Below are 20169 nucleotides of genomic sequence, written 5' to 3' on the forward strand. Positions count from 1 at the left end.
GAGGGAGGCCAGTGGATTCCATGCAGGTAGGTTGCAACATCCATGAGCGTCATTCGGTCACACCCATTTGGGGCAGGGTTCCGAATCCGGCGTCTTTAGGAATTTCGGAGAATCCCGGGAGGCGCGGAACCTGTCGGGAGGCTCGCTGAAAGTCTCTCCCGATATTCTCCGGCTGCGTTGCACTCAAGGAGTGCACAACGCAGCCGGAGAATCACACCCAGAAAATGATACAATGATACAGCACAGAAGGGGCATTCGGTCCATCTTGTCCATGCTGATCCAAAGACATTCAGAATACGTTTCTAACTCCATCTACCTGCACACATGCAGGTATGATTAATGTGATTTTTGGTCAATGGATCAATATGAAAAGTGCAGGCTGAGTTTGAACCTATTCTTTTTGGGAGGCTTGTGTGAAGTAGAGATAGAGTCTAAATGGAGAGTTGGGACATGAGGATAAAAGCAAAGTATCGTGCATGATGGAAATATGAAATAAAGGGAGAAAATGCTGGAAAAACTCAACAGGTCTGGCAGCATCTGTGGAGAGGGAAACAGAGTTAAATGGGCGATTCTCTGGCCGCATTTGGCCCGGCACGAATCCAGCTATGTCGGAGGAATTGAGTGAGAATCTCCTCCACGATGGAGGGAGGTTTGGGTCTGTGAAGCAACACCCCATAACACGGCAAAGCACAGCTGCAGCCTGTCTGTCTGAAAACCTCACAGGACAGAGCCATTCTGCAGCTTGTTTCAAGGCAAAGCATTTCACTCCCCTTGAAGTTTTCCCTTTGCACTCACCTGTTTAAATTCCATTTCATCCCCTTGAAGTTTCAATAGGCTCTGTGGTTTCAATGGTGCAGTATGCCTTCTTTTATCCCTTTGTTGTTTACATGGAATGTCACACCCCATTGACTTTTATGAACCTATTAATTAACAGCAGAAGGGTATCTCAAAGGAGGGATTAGTTTTGTTTGTTTTATAGCACTTCACAGTTCATTAATTCTAGTACTTCCTAGAAAGAACAAGTGTCCAGGGCGGGGGGGGGGGGGGCTTCCGGGGAGTTGGGGTTGTCCGGGGGGTTGCTGGCGGGGGGCAGGTCGGCGGCATCCCTGAACCTGTGAGGGGGGGGTGAGGAGCTTTGTGTCTGTGAGGCCTTCAAGTCATCTTTAAATATGGTGGAGACCTATAACAGGGGCAACCACAGCTTTAGCCTGTCTGTCCTACCAAACTCTCCAGGACAGAGCCCTGCTGCGGCTTTTCTCAAGAAAATCAATTTACCCCTTTTGACTGTGAGCAGCCTCTAGGTTCACAGCTGAAGGCTATTCAAATGAAGGATTAGCCTTGTTAGTTGTGATATTACTTCACACTCCTGAAATCTCAAGTGCTTCCTCGAAGGAACAGGTGCCCTTACTGAGAGGACGATGAGTGGACTGGATGTCCTGCAATATTTGATGCCTGAACAGCACCATAGAGGCAGCTGGCAACAATAAACACAAAAGAGCAGGGCTTCACCACTGAGGACCTTCCCGCGGTTAAAGGGTAAGTGTCTGGATGAGCGGATGACAGCTGAACATGACCTCCTTAATGCTTCTGACAGAGGTCTGGCATCTAAGGGTTCCTGATCTGGCCGGGAATCAGTGTGCAGAGCGAAGTTTTTCAGCAAAATGGCTCGCTGGGTGGCACTCTTGAGAGAAGGCGGGACAGTCATGGTAAAGGTGGAGGGGAGGGGGGGGCTTTGGAGATACGAGGGTCCCGGGATGGAACGCCTAATTGATTGTCAGTCTCTCTCCTCCAATTCCTTCCAGATACTAAAATGTTTGCTGGAGTCGATCCCGTGAAGGCTGCCCTCGCGGTCCTTCTCACAGCCGAGGCTGGCTGATGCTGAAGAAGATTGCAAGACCAATGCAGGCTGAAGCAGCACCACATGTGCAGTGGGCCGCCGCAGACCCGGAAGCCCCAGCTGCCCATTTGGCGGAGGAGGGGCCAGAAACGGAGGCCAGGGTCAGCCTGTTACTCTATTAATAATGTTGGTGACCCACAAGCCTTCGCTTATATCGATCAAATGACCACACAACCAGTTAGTTAGTGCAAAAGATGGTTTATTTACATTCACAAGAGTCACCTCGACATGCAAACAAAATATCTACTACCAGTTAAACTACACCTATCAGCTACAATAACCTATACTTAACTTCAGGACGACCGGCAAATGGATAAGGCCTTTATCTGGATTCCACTCGGCTGATTCGAAGAAAGTGGCTCTGTCTCTGCTGGGCTCAACCGTCAGGTAGCGATCGTTGGTCTTGAACTTGGCTGGCTGTTCCTGCTGCAATTGGGTTGGCACAGGCCGGATCCAAAAGAGACAGAACACATGGCTGTGTTCTCTTTTATCCCTCTGGGGTTTCACGCTCTTTAGGGTGGTCCTTAACCTTGGACCAATAGTTCGACAAAGCTCTGATCACTATCTTCGATTTCGGCCAATAAAGGGGCTGGTGCCTTGGTAGCTGGGGGGGGGGGGGGGTCCTTAGCGGTCACTGACCTTGGCAGTTGGGCTTTCTGAGTAAGGGGAGTGGCGCCGATCAGTCTGTGGCTGTACCAGTTGCTTGATTGGAGTTCTATAGTCCTGGGAAAAGGGGCCATTAAAATGCAAACGAGCGGGGGGGTTTTCGATCAGGTTTGGTTACCTGTGTTTCAGATACACATCAGCTCTGTATCTGTCTGAGTCCTGGGTTGGCCATTCCCATGGTCCTTTGCAGGTGGCCATCTTAGATGGCTACATCCTGTCCTCTTGATCCTGACCGCGAAGCTTGGTGGATCACACTATCGATCCCTGTTCATCCTTGGTGGCCCAGTCACCCTTGGTCAAGACAAGGTTCTACTCTACTCTATCTTATGGTTTGGGACATTTACTTAATATTCCGTTAATACATTCATAAATTAATTAATCTCTAACGGTCACTATAATTTATCTGCACAGTTGATCTCTAGTTAACACTATCTAAGCTACTCTCATGCTGCTGGTGAATATCAAAGAACTTATATACAGTACAAAATTTAAAACAGCAGCATCACATTTCTACTTAATCCTAATATAGTTAAAGAGGTGTATGGTTTATTCTTGGCTGCGATTGGGACATGAGTTTAATTTTGTTGAATTCCAAAGAAGGGGGTCGGACTGTATATATCGGGGAGTGGGAGGCTTTTGCTCGCCATTTACAGAGTCGAAGTGTCTGAATGACACTGCAGATTATTGCAAGTACTAGAAGGGACTCTACTATGTGTGAAAGGGGGTTCCATCTGGCAATGTTTTCGCACCAAGTGGGGGTTTCGATGTCTGTCTTTATGTGTGGTGTAGTGTCCGGGCTGGTGGTGGCCTGTTGTGTGGTAGTGTTCGGGGCTGGTGTGGGGTTGGTAACAAGTCCGTTGCGCGCGCCGTTGCAGAAGTCCAGCGATGATCCAAACGCATGTCAGCAGTCCTTGCTTCATCCTGTGTTTCCTGTTTTCCGGGTAATCCTGGGGGTGCAAGCAAAGTATCTGTTATTATCTTTGGTTAATATCTCTTTTTATTAATCTTTCTCTCCTTACTCCAATTACCCGTTATGATTGTCACCATGTGTGACTCCCTCATTTTTGTTTTTTGAAATACCATTTTGAAAGACAAGGGGCGTCATTCTCCGACCCCCCGCCGGGTCGGAGAATCGCCGGGGGCTGGAGTGAATCCCGCCCCTGCCGGTTGCCGAAGTCTCCGGCACCAGAGATTCGGCGGGGGCGGGAATCGCGCCGCGCCGGTTGGCAGGCCCCCCGCTCGATTCTCTGGCCCGGATGGGCCGAAGTCCCGCCGATAAATTGCCTGTCCCGCCGGCGTGGATTAAACCACCTTTTGAACGGCGGGACAAGGCGGCGTGGGCGGGCTCCGGGGTCCTGGGGGGGGCGCGGGGCGATCTGGCCCCGGGGGGTGCCCCCACGGTGGCCTGGCCCACAATCGGGGTCCACCGATCCGCGGGCGGGCCTGTGCCGTGGGGGCACTCTTTCCCTTCCGCCTCCGCCATGGTCTCCACCATGGCGGAGGCGGAAGAGACTCCCTCCACTGCGCATGCGTGGGAAACTGTCAGCGGCCGCTGACACTCCCGCGCATGCGCCGCCCGGGGATGTCATTTCCACGCCAGCTGGCGGGGCAACAAAGGCCATTTCCGCCAGCTGGCGGGGCGGAAATTCCTCTGGCGCCGGCCTAACCCCTCAATGTTGGGGCTCGGCCCCCAAAGATGCGGAGCATTCCGCACCTTTGGGGCGGCGCGATGCCCGTCTGATTGGCGCCGTTTTGGGCGCCAGTCGGCGGACATCGCGCCGTTTCGGGAGAATTTCGCCCCTGAAATGCAAATTTTAAATTTCAGAGACTCTCGCAGCTTGCAGTCAATGCGCGGAGTGGGCGGACAATTTCTCCGACCAGTCTTTTCTTTACTTGTAACCAGTGGTGGTTGAGGCTTATCTTAACCATCCGAATTTCAGGGCGGCCAGTTTTATAGAATTTCGTCCCAGAGTTCAGAGGTAGTTCGCGTGTAGCAGCGTGTAAGGCAACCAATTGTGTCATATGTGCAAATAGCAGGTGGGGAGCGACCAGGGGGTCGCGGAAGGTAAAGGAAAGAAGGGGTGAGCATACAGAACGTGGCAAAATGCGTTCTTTAAACCACAACAAAAGGGTGAGCAGAGAAGGTGAAACTAAAGCCTGCCAAAGACAGTGCAGAATGTAGAGAACCATTCCAGAGCGTATGAAGTGACTGGAACATGAGATGCGTGTGGGCCACTGCAGGATAAGAATGGGTGGAATCCCTGGGTAAGGCGTGGTTAGTGCCATTACTCCACTACCCAAGCTTAACTGACCAGATGCATTTGGGGTCCTCAGGTAGGGCGGGGATCAGTGCTGTTACTCCCGACCTGGGTGACCTGGATGGACGGTAAGAGTTTGTAGTCGTGTGGAAACTTGTCATAAAGACTGGGAGAACAGTGATCTGTTTCTCGACAAACTTGTGCCTTGAACTGACATTGGGTATCGTACTCTTGAATCAGGAGAGTAATTTTGTGTCGGGCGACATGAGTTAAAACCATGTAATAGAAAAAAGAAGGAAAAAGGCGGGCAGGCTCCATCAGAACTTGGACACCTTAATACTTAGGCGGTGTCTCTTTCTCATCACCTGGACACCTCAGGTTTCTGTACCGAACAGTGTTGTAAAAGCATTACCGAAACGAGAGTCAGTATCTGAATCATCACCATCTCCCGGTTGCCAGACTCGTGTCTGCCGTTTCATAGAATTCATAGAGTTTTCAGTGCAGAAGGGGGCCACTCGGCCCATCGAGTCTGCACCAGCCCTTGGAAAGAGCACCCGACTTAAGCTCGACGCCTCCACCCTATCCCCATTATTCCCGTAACCCATTAACCCCACCTAACCTTTTTGGACACTAAGGGCAATTTATCATGGCTAATCCACCAAACCTGCACATCTTTGGACTGTGGGAGGAAACCGGAGCACCCGGAGGAAACCCTCGCACACACGGGGAGAACGTGCAGACTCCGCACAGACAGTGACCCAAGCCAGGAATCGAACCTGGGACCCTGGCGCTATGAAGCAACAGTGCTATCCACCATGCTACCGTGCTGCCCATTTCTGTACCTTGGCTGCGTGGGCCATCAGATAATCCGAATCGTCGTGCCTTACTAGTCTGCAAGAGTTGTTGCGGTGCCAAAGAGGGGCTGTTTGTCGTGAGGCGCAGGGGCGGTGGGAGTGGAGGGCAAGTCACTGTCGTCGGGCGGTGGCTGTGGCGGTGGCTGGGGAAGGGCATATAGGGGGGTGAAAGATATCTAAGTCGTGGCTCCGGGGGCAGGGGTGACTGGGGCTAGAGAGATTGCGCCAGTGTTCAGGGATAGTAATCAAATCCGGGGGGCTCTCGCTGTCGTCGGAGTCAAGTTCAAGGTGAAAGTCTGTACCTGTGGGTGGAGACAAGTTTGAGTCTATGGGCGTGGACAAGGGATCAATGCCGGCATGGCTGGAGGAGGGTTGGCATAGGGGTCAGACTAGGTTGTCAATGGACGGGGTGTAATCGTCTCCTATTGCCAGAGAGATGTGGTGGGAGTGGCTACATTGGGATCCGTAGACTTTGAGTTAGTTGATGTGGAACCAACCAGTTTTACCATTGGGGTACGTTATCTTGTACGCGGAGGGGCTCACTTTGTCGGAAATGGAGTAGGGTCCTGCAAATTTGGGGGAGAGGAAAGAACTGGGGTTGTAAAGTGAAACCATTACTTGCTGACCAACTGTGTACTCTACGGGGTGGATGGTTTTGTCAAAGTAGGCTTTACTCTGCTTCCTTCTAGCGCCTCATCGGACAGCTGCAGCGAGTTGTGCCGCTTTAATGTTATCTGTAACCTGTTGGACTGTTTTTTCGTGGGTGAGGGCGGTTACTGTAGGGCTTGCCAGATCGAGGCCTAATAAATATTCAATACCCTTCATGGGCCGACTGGTAATGAGAGTGGGGGGTAAAACCTGTGGAACTGGAAACGGTGGTCCGAATAAACATGAGAGCAAATGGGAGGACTGTGTCCCACCTGGTATTGTTCTGTTGCACCATCTTCCTAATGGTCGGTTTTAAAGTTCGATTCATTCGCTCGACAATGCCACTGGATTGGGGGCGAGATGCTATATGGAATTACTACCTGATCCAAAAAATTGTTAAAACATTTTGCATGACTCTGCCGGTGAAGTGGGAACCTTGGTCTGACTCAATGCTGTGGGGGAGACCCCAGTGTGTGAATATCTGTTGGGTCAAAATCTTAGCGGTGGCCTTTGCTGTGTTTGTCCGTGAGGGAAATGCTTCTACCCATTTAGTAACGGTGTCGATTACAACCAGCACATACTTGAAACCATTTCTGCAAGGGGGAAGGGGGCCAATGTAATCAATTTGCAAATTTGTCCAAGAACCATTCACAGGTTGGGTGTGAACATTCAGAACAGTAACGTTCAGGATTGTTCTGAGCACAGATAAGGCAATTCTCGACATAATGGGTTACATTACTTTTTAAATCGGGCCACCAACACAAAAGTCTTAAATGGGCAGTGGTATTGTCTATCCCCTGATGTCCGTGTCCGTCATGAAATTGGTAAATGAGATGGTTTCTGTCCTGGGTGGGGACCACATAAATTCTGTTTTTTAAAACTATGCCGTCCTGTATAGTCAGTGCGTCCTTCCATTTATCACAGGGGGCTGGGAAGTTGCCGTCTAAAACCTGTTTGAGGGTGTTGGCTGCTTTTTGGGCTTGAAATAGAATCTCAATATTAGTCTGGGAAACCTGGACCGCTAAGGACCCACCCAGCTACCAAGGCATCCGCCCCTTTATTGGCCAAAATCAAAGACAGTGATCAGAGCCCTGTCGAACTATTGGGTCGAAGGTTAAGGACCGCCCAAAGAGCGCAAAATCCCAGAGGGATAAAAGAGGACACAGCCATGTGTTCTGTCTCTTTTGGATCCGGCCTGTGCCAACCCAATTGCAGCAGGAACAGCCAGCCAAGTTCAAGACCAATGATCGCTACCTGATGGATGAGCCCAGCAGAGACAGAGCCACTTTCTTCGAACCAGCCAAGTGAAATGCTGGGTCCTGGCTAATCCTAACTGGGTACATGTTTGCTTCTATCTCATCCTGATCTGTCTGTCAGTGTAGGGTTTGTTCCCATGCTCTAGAGAGTCATTTCAATACCCAAACTTCATTGTGTGTGTGGTCTGCGGGGTCGTAGTTTACACAAGCCTTTTGACTTGCATCTGTGGCATGCGAGACTAAGGTGCGGGACCATTTAGTGGTGTCCTCCTCATTTAGGTGTGCGCGGTACAATTGGCCGTAGACTGCCATGAAATGAATCCATAGGCGACCAGCAAATGCGGTCGGATGCTCTCCCTTCTTTTGCCTGCAGTGATTTAAACCCTTGACTGGATCTCCTTTGTTATACCCGATTGCATTTAATATGGCTGTTCTCATTTCCTGTAGGGTTCCTCCTGCTACATTTTGGGATTCGGGCAAAGCTGATCTTATGGACTGGCAGTGGCTCATAACTATTAGCTTTACTTCCTCTCTCTCGTCTAGGCCGTAGATAACTTTTTGTTGGCGCACCTCCTCAAAGAAACTGTGCGGGTCTGCGGTGGTCTGGAATGGACTAATTTTTGTGCAAGCTTCTCTTAATTCGGTTATGGATAGTGGGGTGGTGTAAACAATATCAGGCTCATCCTGATCCGATGACGTACGTTGGGTGGTAACCAGATTCATGGGGGTTGAGTTGTGAGTGGGGGTGTGCGCTGCCTGTGCAGTCGGTGCTGCAGGTGCTTTTCTTTTTGGGGCGTGGGGGCTCGAGTTTGATTCCCCGTTTCCTCTACGTATCTTTGGGCGCTTTTGTTTAATTATTGCCATTTGGGAGCATCTTCCTCATCTAAATCCTGCCTGAAAGTGTACCTGAAGCCATTCTGTACTGAGAGTAGCGACTGTAACTTTTCTATCTTCTGTGGGCATTTAGCATGGTCAACGGTACTCTGCCTCTGTTCCTTGGTGGAGCTGTGGAGCGCTCTCAAAGCTGCTTTTAAATCTGCGCATTTGCTAGTTAGCTGGGCGACCTGTTGTTCTGTTTCCTCTCTTATCAGGACTGCGCGCTGTGTATCTTGGTAGGCTTTATCGTACTGGGTCTGGAAGCTACTAAGGTGAACTAGACAAGATTGATATGCACATTTTACATAGGCCATTTCTTTATCCTTAGCTGCCAATTGTTCCAGGAATTGTTCAATTATCTTCTCACTTTCGTTACTGTTTCCCTCGTTCTTTTCTTCCTTCTCAATTAACTGCCTACAGAGCGTCTTCACAACCTCCTTTGTGCCTCGCAAGTGTGCCAAACAGGATACTATTGCCATCGCTTTCGTTACTGTTTCCCTCGTTCTTTTCTTCCTTGTCAATTAACTGCCTACAGAGCGTCTTGACGACCTCCTCTGTGCCTCGCAACTGTGCCAAACAGGACACTATTGCCATCGGCTTTCTGACTTTCCCTACATTTTTCTTGTGGACCTCGCTTAGGTTCTCCCACCAAGGTTGTCCTATCTTTCCTGGACCCGACTCATCATTAGCGCAAAAATTCGACCAAAGGGGTCATCCTTTCTCCTTTAAGTATATCCTTAACTCTTCCTCCCATATGGGGCATTGCTCTGCTCTGTTGGTCGCTGTGACCTCGGGTTCTGTGGATTCATCAATCTTTCCATTGCTTTCGTGGCCATTACTTCTCTTATCATAGGATTTACAGTGCAGTCTTACCTCCTTCTCTACTTTCAATTTGGGACAGGGGAATAAGGCGGCGATTTGAACAGCGAGTATGGCTTAAGCTATTTTCCGGCTCACAATCCCTTGATAGTTGTACACAATTCTAACGAGTTTACATTACTCTTCCTGTTAGGTACGCATGCGGGTTAGTACACACTTCTGAAATTCGGTTATTTGGTCGATATGGGACTTGCACTTGTGGTTCTTTCTCGCAAATGGATTCAAAGTTTGTGGGTTCTCTCGGAGTGACAAAGTCACTTCTAATCGAATCCCATCAGAGTCGCCAATAATGTTGCTCTATTAATAATGTTGGTGAACCACAAGCCTTCCCTTATATCGATCAAATGACCACACAACCAGTTAGTTAGTTCAAAAGATGGTTTACTTACATACACAAGAGTTATCGCGACATGCAAACACAATATCTACTACGAGTTAAACTACACCTATCAGCTACAATAACCTATACTTACCTTCAGGGCGACCGGCACTGTGCAAATGGATAATGCCTTTATCTGAATTTCACTTGGCTGGTTCGAAGAAAGTGGCTCTGTCTCTGCTGGGTTCAACCGTCAGGTAGCGATCGTTGGTCTTGAACTTGGCTGGCTGTTCCTGCTGCAATGGGGTTAGCACAGGCCGGATCCAAAAGAGACAGAACACATGGCTGTGCTCTCTTTTATCCCTCTGGGATTTTGCGCTCTTTGGGCGGTCCTTAACCTTGGACCCAATAATTCGACAGGGCTCTGATCACTATCTTTGATTTTGGCCAATAAAGGGGTGGGTGCCTTGGTAGCTGGGCGGGTCCTTAGCAGTCATTGACCTTGGCAGTTGGGCTTTCTGAGTAATGGGAGCGGCGCCGATCAGTCTGAGGCTGTACCGGTTGCTTGATTGGAGTTCTATTGTTCTGGAAAAATGGGCCATTAAAATGCAAGCGAGCGGGGGGGAGTTTCGATCAGGTCTGGTTACCTGTGTTTTAGATACACACAGGCTGTGTATCTGTCTGAGTCCTGGGTTGGCCATAAATCCCATGGTCCTTTGCAGTGGCCATCTTAGATGGCTACAGGCCCGCCCAAGGTGTACAAGAATCCTTGGTCCTTCAATGAGCTGACGTACAGCATATGCCACAGAAAACTGTGTCTCAACAGAGAGATAGTGCAACACCTGTGCCACGTCCTCGTGGACATGGCAACCGGTGGAGTTGGAGGACATCCACTCCCGGGGGTCATGACGGTCCCTGCAGCCCTAAATTTCTCTGCCACCGGGTGATTCAAGCGGGGACCTGTGGGGCTTTCACAGTCATCAGCCCACAATATTCAGGAGGTGAAGTATACTTTGTACCCTCCAGGCATCAGAAAATATTAACTTCGACCTCGACCAGGCTCACCAAGATGTCTGGGCTGCAGGATTCGCTGCTAGCCGGGATGCCCCAGGTCTAGGGGGCCAACGAGGGCACGCATGACAACCTGAGAGAACCAGGGCATCAGGGTGAGCCCGATATTAACAGGAAGATGTACGCTCCCTGAATGTTCAGATTGTGTGCAACCTATACCTGAGGATCATGTATGTGTGTGCCCGCTAGCCTGGGAACATGAAAGCTACATCCTGGGGCACTCGGAGATCCCCAGTGTCTTTGAGGACCACCCCAGGATGATGGATTGGCTTGTGGGGGACAAGGAATGCCTCTGAGGTCATGGCTGGTGATGTTGGTGCAGAGGTCTGAGTCCAAGGTGGAAACCCAATGTAATGAGGCCAATGTTACCACCCGTGCTGTCATTGAGCAGTGCATTGAGCTAGGCAAAGTGCGGTTCTGCTGCCTGAACCGCTCTGGCGAGGCTCTACAGTGCACCCCCAGTGATCTGCTGTGGCCTCTACAATCTGACACAGCAGAGGGGCGACATGCTGGATGAGGAGGAGTAGGAAGAGATCCAGGAGGGGCTGGAGAATGACCCTGAGGAAGAGCTGAAGGATGGAGGACAGACGGCAGCAAAGATCCAACATGCCAGGAGAACCAGGGAGGCCCTCATCATCTTGAGGTTCTCGTGAGATGGGGCTGTATCCATCAGCTCAACACCCACTCCCCCCTCCTCATGCCCCCTCCTCCCGACAGACCGCCCTTTCCCGGCAGACCGCCCTTCCCCGATCACCCTATTCCAACCTCTAAGGATCTGTGTAACCTGATGGGCCTTTGGTGACATGGTCAGTGGGTCCCTCTACAAGGCAGGAGAGTGAGAACCACGTGTGAGGAAAGCTCTGGTGCTTCTCAGTTCTGATTAAGTCTGACTCCTATATTTCGGCTGACAGTACGCTCACACCCATCCTCTTGATGGAGTCTGCATCAGTGGCTTTTGATCTTGGACCACTGTACCGGGGTATGGGGTGCGGGCAGGCTCGCTGTGAAGACGAAAGCGACAGAGGCATCAGGTGTATCAGGTGTGGGATGTTTTAATAGTGAACATTTTAATGTTACAGATTTCTATTCCCACAAGGTGGGAGCAGCGAACTCACCAATGACCATGCAGTACTACTCACTCTTCTTGATCCTCTGTGGCCTAGTGCTACATCTAGATATATCCCCAGGATGGACATCAGAGGTAGAGACAGCCTGATGCTCTTGGCGGACATCCTCTGAAGAGCGTGGAGCCAGAGTGCCATGGCCGACTTACCCGTGTCACAGGTGTTGCCATGCCACCCTATGCTTCCTGCTGCCCTTGAGATGCATCAATGTCAGGAAGGGAGAATTCGGAAGAAGCAGAGACTGCCTTCTTGGTGGAAGGCCCCCGGATAGGCTCCAGCGCTTCCTTCTCCCTGAGTGTACCCATTGGGCACTGGGTAACTCCATGGGATGGATGGGTAGCTGGAGTGAGCTCCAGAAGCCTCTGAATTATCTGGCACTGCCAGTCCTGAGGCTCCACATTGTCCACACCATGGTGTTGACGCCCTCAGCGATGCTCCTCAGTAACTGGGCCATGCTCTGGAGTGACTCGATAATGTCCATCTGTGTCTGAGACATCTCCCTCATCAACTGATGATGTTAAGGCCCTCAGCCTTGGTCATCACAGACTGAGCCATGCCTTGGGCACCACCACTCAAGACATTGACATTGTGTTCCAGGTTTTTCATTGTGATTACCACCCTAGCAGTTTTGGTCTGGGTACCACACATTGCCAGCATCATCCCTTGCACCTGAAGGCTTTGGGACTCCTCCAATTGGCATTGCCGATGTGAATGGAATGTCACTGATATTCCCTCCTGAAAGTCACAGCTCTGTCCTATCATCTGCATCAGCTCTGGGAGAACTTTTGTCCAGAGACTCGACATCTGGTTGAGACCCAGCTGAGTCCGGGGATCCATCAGACCTCCGACTGCTGTCTCCCTTGGATGTTCTTGCCTCCACCTGATGTGCATTGACAGCTGTGTAGTGCTCACCAAAGAGTGTCCCTGAAGCCTATCCACTCATGTCGCCCACCAACGTGTGTGTCTCTGCGCTGGTGGAAGATGTGGGTGATAGCTGTGACATATTGCCAGTGTTCTCCTCTGAGGTGTTCTCTTGGGTGGCAGGGTGTACGACTCCGGATGGCCCGGCCTGATCAGATGATGATAATGTGAGACGATGGACATGCGGCCAGTGAAAGGGAAGGTTAATGTTGTGGGACATCAACAACTCACTTGAGACAGGTCACCTGGATGAAGGGACAGTGGATCCTCACCTCTCTGGTGCAGGCCAACCTCATGGTTGGTCACTGCTCTCTCCTCAGGCAACCCTGTGATCTCCAGGGCCCGTTCGATATAGTGGGTAAGGACTTGGATTTCAGGGATTCTGAGGAACAAGCTTGGAAATCAGATGTTGGGAAGATGCGAGATGTTAACCAGTGGATTGGGGGGGGGGGGTGCAGTGGGTGGCTGGTTTGGGAAATTGAAGGTTGGCAGTTGTGACTGACGCAAGGAGAGAGGTGATAACTTACCCTTGAAGCTCGTGAGAGGTCGTTCATCTTCTTCCTACATTTGATGGTGGTCCTCCTGGTCATGCTGCCTTTACTCACTGCAGCTGTCACTGTCTCTCAGGAGGCATTGCTGACCCTGCTGCTGGCTCATCGACCCTCTCAGGGGAACAAGGTGCCCCGCTTCTTATCCACGACGTCGAGAAGCCTGGTGAGGTCGGCATCCCCAAAGCAAGGAGCAGGTCTTTGCGCTGCCATCCTCATTTCCTGACTGGGAGTGAGTACTGAGGGAGGGTTTAAAAGCTGTTCCCCCTCGTTAGCGGCGAGCAACTGAGGTGCAAGTCAGACGAATCAGACGGTGAGTTAGCCAGGCACAGCAAGATTCACGTGGGGACTCGTTTGTTGTACAAGGTGCAGGTGAATACCGGTCGCAATCTCGCCATTATAGCTGGCACAAATCACCCCGTCGATCTCGCCCAAAATGACACGTCATTTTTCAGGTTAATCGTGCCTAAATGTGATTTCTTATGTAGCAAACATAGGACAGGATTTTCCAACACCCTTGCAGCGCGTGGTGGAGTGGGTCTGCCATTGGCTGCCGGCCGGATCTTCTAATCCCATCAATCTCGCTGCTAGGAAACCCGCCGTGGGCGGTTGTCTTGGGTGGGACCAGAAGACCTCACCAGCAGGGAGGGCCGGAAAATCCTGGCCATACTTTCAAACCATTTTAAATTGTTCTTTACACAGTTTATACGAATGCGATTGTCCTGCAGGAACATACCAATATCGTGATTAAAAAATGATGTAACTGATTAATTGTAAATCTGCAAGGCAGGCTGCAACAAAGGGACAGTGAAGTGATCTCACACAATCCCTACAGTGCAGAAGGAAGCCATTCAGCCCATCGAGTCTGCATCAACCCTCCGAAAGAGCACCCTACGTGGGCCCACTCCCATCTATCCCCATAGGCCCCCCTAACCTACACATCTCTGGACACTAAAGGGCAATTTAGCACGGCCAATCCACCAACCTGCACACCATTGGACTGTGGGAGGAAACTGGAGCTCCACACAGGCCGTCGCCCTAGGCCGGAATTGAACCCAGGTCCATGGCACTGTGAGACAGCAGTGCTAACCACTGTGCCAGCGTGTTAGCATATGTCCACTGAACGCACAACCTTCTGACCTGGAGCCGAGAATGCTACCCAATGAATCAAGCTGACATTTAGCAGTTAACAAGATCTCACAGGATGAAACATTAGAACACAAATTAATGCACGTTATTCTATGCTACAAATGTTTAGGCCCAGTGATCCAATTTAATGATCTTGTGACTAGGTGGTCTCATTGTTTATGATAAACCAACTAGTTTTACCTGTGAATTGGAAGGAGCCGCGATTTCAGCGTCCGGCCGCAAGCACAACTAACACGTACTTTCACATCGATTGGCTAATTAAGGGCCAACCAGTGTGAAAGCAGCCAGACATTGCTCCAGCACTACCAGCAGGAGCATAGCTTGTCAGGCATCGGGTCCAATTAGGACCGGAATTCTCAAGCCTTTTCACTGACAGCGCACCCCCGCCTGCAGGTTTCCCAGTGGCCATTATGCTGCATCAAGGTCACCAGGTCGCAGAGAGGGAGGCATCTCGGAGGAAGGTAAGAGTCCAAAGGACAAAAGCAGGTCAGACAGAGACTGCAACCAATGTAACTTCCTCCCATCTCACATCTAAACAAGAGTCCTCCATTATTCAGCAATGAAAAAGCCAGCAGGATTATGTTGATATCAGTATCACCCGGTTGCCTAGCGTGGACACTGACAAATTGTCTTCCTTCCTCAGGTGAATCATTCTCCGGCCGGGACCCCCAGGACCCTCCACTAACACCCAAGGAGGTGTTACAGAGAGATAAGCTTGCGTCACACCCAAGGCTCGCGTCACACCCAAACTCGCAACCTGGCACCAGTACAGATCCAAGCATGTTGGTGGGCTTTAGTTCTCTGGATCAGATGGTAGTAAACTGTAGGATGGGCATGGCACACATACATGAGGGGTTGGCAGAGGCAAAGAGTGCCTATGGTGCCAGCTGTTTGAAGTCTGCTGGCGCTAAGGGTGAGGCTGAGTCAGAGACAGATGACAAGCCTCTGGAGTCGTCTGTCATGCAGATGATGCTGGATGTGGGTTGCATGGGAGGACCTGACAGAGATCCCAGAGGGTCTGCATGCCAGGTCTCTGTCATGGAGGAGTCCAGAGAGTCATAGAGTCAGAGCCATAGATGCATAGATGTTTACAGCATGGAAACAGGCCCTTTGGCCCAGCTTGTCCATGCCGCCCAGTTTCTATCACTAAGCTATCATTAATCCCACTTGCCCGCATTTGGCTCTTATCCCTCTATACCCACCCTGCCCATGTAACTGTCTAACTGATTTTTAAAGGAAAAAACTGTACCCGCCTCTACCACTGCCTTGTTCCAGATGCTCACCACCCTCTGTGTGAAGAAATTTCCCCTCTGGTCTCTTTTATATCTCTCCTCCCACCTTACACCTATGCCCTCTAGTTCTACGTTTAGGAAAAGATGTGGACTATCTACCTTATCTATGCTCCTCATTATTTTATAGACCTTGATAAGATCACCCCTAAGCCTCCTACGCCCCAGGGAAAAAGGTCCCAGCCTATCCAGCCTCTCCTTATCACTCAGACCATCAAGCCCTGGTAGCATCCTCGTAAATCTCTTCTGCACTCTTTCTAGTTGAACAATATCCTTCCTATAATAGGGTGGCCAGAACTGAACACAATATTCCATGTGTGGTCGTATTAATGTCTTGTACAACTTCATCAAGACGTCCCAAACCTAGCATGCTGAATGCATTCTTCACCACCCTGTCCACCTGTGACTCCACCTTCAAGGAGCTATGAACCTGTACTCCTAGATCTCTTTGTTCTGTAACTCTCCCCAACTCCCTACCATTAACTGAGTAGGTCCTGCCCTGATTTGATCTATCAAAATGCATCACCTCACCTTTATCCAAATTAAATTCTATCTGCCACTCATCGGCCCGCTGGCCCAATTGGTCAAGATCCTGTTGCAATCTTATATAACCGTCTTCATTATCCCCTATGCCACCAATCTTGGTGTCATCTACAAAATTACTAACCAAGAGGCACAGAACTGCATTGACCCCGAGCACTGAGTGCACAGCCTCCTCCATAGGGAAACTGGCAACTCTCATGCAGAGGCAGCTGCAGGAAGAGAATCTGGGTTCCTGGGTTCACAGTGACTACAGGAGGATACAGCCAGTGTGAGAGCCAGATGAGGCTTCTAGGCTCCGCTAGGTATGCTCTCCATCAATAGCGAGTGGGGAGGTGCAGACGTCTCTCATACGGGCGGATGGGCCATCTGTCATCTGTGTGCACCTCTCATGGTGCTCCGGAGGAGGGCAGCAGCTCCTCTGCCCCTCTGTCAGTGACTGTGCCATCTTCTGAGGCCATGACTGCTGAGGAGTGCTCAGCCATGTCACTGGATATACCCAGCCAGGTGAAGACTGCTAAGGCACTGCCATCCAGAGGACAACTGCCAAGGTCATTACAACCGACATGACAGCAGAGTCAGCAATCTCCCTCCAATTCCGCTGTCAGCGAGGGGTTGATGAAGGGGATAAGGCACTGTGAGCACAGGGTGGGATTTTCACAGGTGATATTTGTTCATTTCATCACGTTTGGGCAGCACGGTAGCATTGTGGATAGCACAATTGCTTCACAGCTCCAGGGTCCCAGGTTCGATTCCGGTTTGGGTCACTGTCTGTGCGGAGTCTGCACATCCTCCCCGTGTGTGCGTGGGTTTTCTCCGGGTGCTCCGGTTTCCTCCCACAGTCCAATGATGTGCAGGTTAGGTGGATTGGCCATGATAAATTGCCCTTAGTGTCCAAAATTGCCCTTAGTGTTGGGTGGGGTGACTGGGTTATGGGGATAGGGTGGAGGTGTTGACCTTGGATAGGGTGCTCTTTACAAGAGCCGGTGCAGACTCGATGGGCCGAATGGCCTCCTTCTGCACTGTAAATTCTATGAAAATTCTATCAGTGTAATGTTTTATTTTTGTGCAATTCTAGCAGCCATTCTATGCTGTGTAAATCTCAGCAGGTCTGGCAGCATCTGTAAGGAGAGAAAGAGTTAATGTTTCAAGTCCAGATGATCCTTTGCCAAAGCTAAAAGACATGGAAAGTGGGAGATATTTATACTGTCGGGTGAGGGAATGAAGGATGAGTCATGGCCACAGAACCAAGGGAAAAGTGTACCAATGGCAGTCCCCAGAGAGAATAAAAGGTTTGAAAGGCCAAACGGCAGAGAAACTAAAATCAGAGGGTAAACTGTGACAGATGTAGATGTGGGGGAAGGGGGGACATGGGTGAGAGAGAGGTAAAATGAGAAAAAGGAGGGAAGTGGGAAGCAAAGGGGAGAAAAGGTAAGGAAAGGGGGGATAAGATAGGGGGAAGAAAATATATATAAAGACAAGAAAGAAATCAAAGGTAAAGGACTTAAAATATAATGGAATGAAAACAAAGGGGTCGAGGTGGGGTAGAGCTAATCTTCTAAAGTTGTTGAAATTGATGTTGAGACCGGAAGGCTGTAGCGTGCCTAACCGGAAGATGAGATGCTGTTCCTCCAGTTTGCTTTGAGCTTCACTGGAACATTGCAGCAGGCCAAGGACAGACATTTCACAGCCTCCGAAGTCATATCTGCCTTCCTGAAAGTGCACCCGCAGAAAGCAAAGGGACCGGACCGAGTCCCTGGTCGTGCACTCAGATTCTGTGCTGACCAACTGGCAGGTGTGTTCGCGGACATCTTCAACCTCTCCCTACTCTGTTCCGAGGTTCCCACCTGCTTCAAGAAGACGACTATCATACCGGTGCCAAAGAAGAACCAGGCAGTGTGCCTCAACGACTACCGACCGGTGGCCTTGACATCTATCATTATGAAGTGCTTTGAGAGTTTGGTCATGAGGTACATCAATTCCATACTTCCAGAATGTCTTGATCCACTGCAATTTGCATACCGCCACAACTGGTCCACAGCAGATGCCATCTACCTGGTTCCACATTCATCCCTGGAGCATCTTGACAACATGGACTCCTACGTCAGGCTCTTACTCATTGACTACAGCTCTGCCTCCTGTTGTGTTATGTAATTTGGAATAACACAAGCTGCCACTTGATGCAATTTTGAGTAAAAAATGCTCCAGACTTTGAAGTGAGTTCAGTGTGTTTTATTGAACTATTAGCACAGTTCTCAATGGGTTCGACTCTCTGCTAATCTAAATGTAGTAATTCAATCTAACTGAACCAGCCTTGCTCTAAGCCACGTGCTGGGGTGTGATGCTGAGGATACACCCTGTCTCACTCTGTAGGTGTTGGTCTGTGGAAAGAGGCGGGGTGTGAGTGCCTCATCCCTTTGACAGTGAGATACCACCCCTGAGTGTCCTGACTGCTGATTGGTCGTGTCCTATTCTATGTGTTCATTAGCTGAATGTTGCATATCCTGACATCTCCCCTTTTTAGAAATATTTTGTTGGCGTATGTGAATGTATTTACATGTGAATGAGTCTGTCTAACGTGACTGACGGAGGACAACAGAACAGAGCAAGCAAAACAAACGTTCAAAAGTCCAGTCTCTGAGGCTTGCGTCAGATCCTGGTCGACCGCCGGAAAGGTGGTGGAGGGGACAACGGCGCCTTGACAGGCGGGATGGAAGCCTGACTGGTGGCCTCGTGGTGCGAGGTATCAAGTAGTGGCAATTCAACATATGGAAATGGAGGAGAAAGTGGTTGTGGGCAGGCAACTTTGCACAGTGCCTGTCGATTCCTTTGCACGATGGAGCCATCAGCCATACGTACTGAGTGCTGAATTTGGTGCTTTTTGAGTGCGATAGTGAGAGTTTGGTGACCGAGGGAGTATAAGGCTTCATTTTTATCTAAAGTTTAGTCTTTCTTTTATTTAGTTAATTAACTTAAAAGTTGCTGTTTGGTTTAGAAGAAGGTGAATTTTCAATCAGCTTTAAACAGGCTTCTACTTCTAGGCACTTGCAGCTGGAGCTTGTTAATTAGTTAATTGGATTAGGCCAGTTTTTCAGAGGCTAGATTCACAGTATAAAAGTGATCCCCTACAGTGCAGACTTTGTTTGCACTGAGTGCTGAATTTGGTGCTTTTTGAGTGCGATAGTGAGAGTTTGGTGACCGAGGGAGTGCTGAATTTGGTGCTTTTTGAGTGCGATAGTGAGAGTTTGGTGACCGAGGGAGTTAGGTGAGGAGGGCGTAAGGTGCTCCTTTCATTTTGTTTCCGACATTTCCGCAAAGAGTGCGAAGAGAGCCAGGGGTTTACAGGAACTGTAGCTGACTGGGAGCAGAGTCGGAGGGCAGAGATCTAGTTAGTCCACACAGCAGCTATATTCTGTAAGGTAAGAGGGGATGGAGGCTAGGCCAGTTACATGCTCCTCCTGTAGGATGTGGGTGGTGAGGGATACCACCGGTGTCCCCACTGACTATACCTGCGGGAAGTGCACCCAACTTCAGCTCCTCAAAGACCGTGTTAGGGAACTGGAGCTGAAGCTGGATGAACTTCGGATCATCCGGGAGGCAGAGGGGGTGATTGAGAAGAGTTACAGGGAGGTAACCACACCCAAGGTACAGGACAAGAATAGCTGGGTTACAGTCAGGGGGAAAAAAACAAACAGGCAGACAGTGCAGGGATCCCTCGTGGCCGTTCCCCTTCAAAACAAGTATACCGTTTTGGATGCTGTTGGGGGGATGACCTACCGGGGGAAGGCCCTAGCGGCCAGGTCTCTGGCACTGAGTCTGGCTCTGGGGCTCAGAAGGGAAGGGGGGAGAATAGAAAAGCAATAGTTGTAGGAGA

General features: G+C 50.1%; 1 protein-coding gene across 4 annotated transcripts in view; it reads right to left on the reverse strand.

The window, feature by feature from the left end:
- The window catches only part of LOC140424914 (zinc transporter ZIP12-like), a 149958-nt gene that overhangs the window by 91125 nt on the left and 38664 nt on the right, over window positions 1-20169 (reverse strand). Inside the window, exon 1 of one of the 4 annotated variants that reach the window (XM_072508571.1) lies at window positions 796-920. The exons of the other annotated variants lie outside the window; for them this stretch is intronic. Coding sequence (XP_072364672.1) covers window positions 796-906 — 111 coding nt within the window. The 5' untranslated portion in view covers window positions 907-920. Of the gene's footprint in view, window positions 1-795; window positions 921-20169 lie in introns of those variants that run through there. 4 annotated transcript variants of the gene reach the window in all.

Source organism: Scyliorhinus torazame, chromosome 6 (genome assembly GCF_047496885.1).
Source record: "Scyliorhinus torazame isolate Kashiwa2021f chromosome 6, sScyTor2.1, whole genome shotgun sequence".
NCBI classification, from domain to species: domain Eukaryota; kingdom Metazoa; phylum Chordata; class Chondrichthyes; order Carcharhiniformes; family Scyliorhinidae; genus Scyliorhinus; species Scyliorhinus torazame.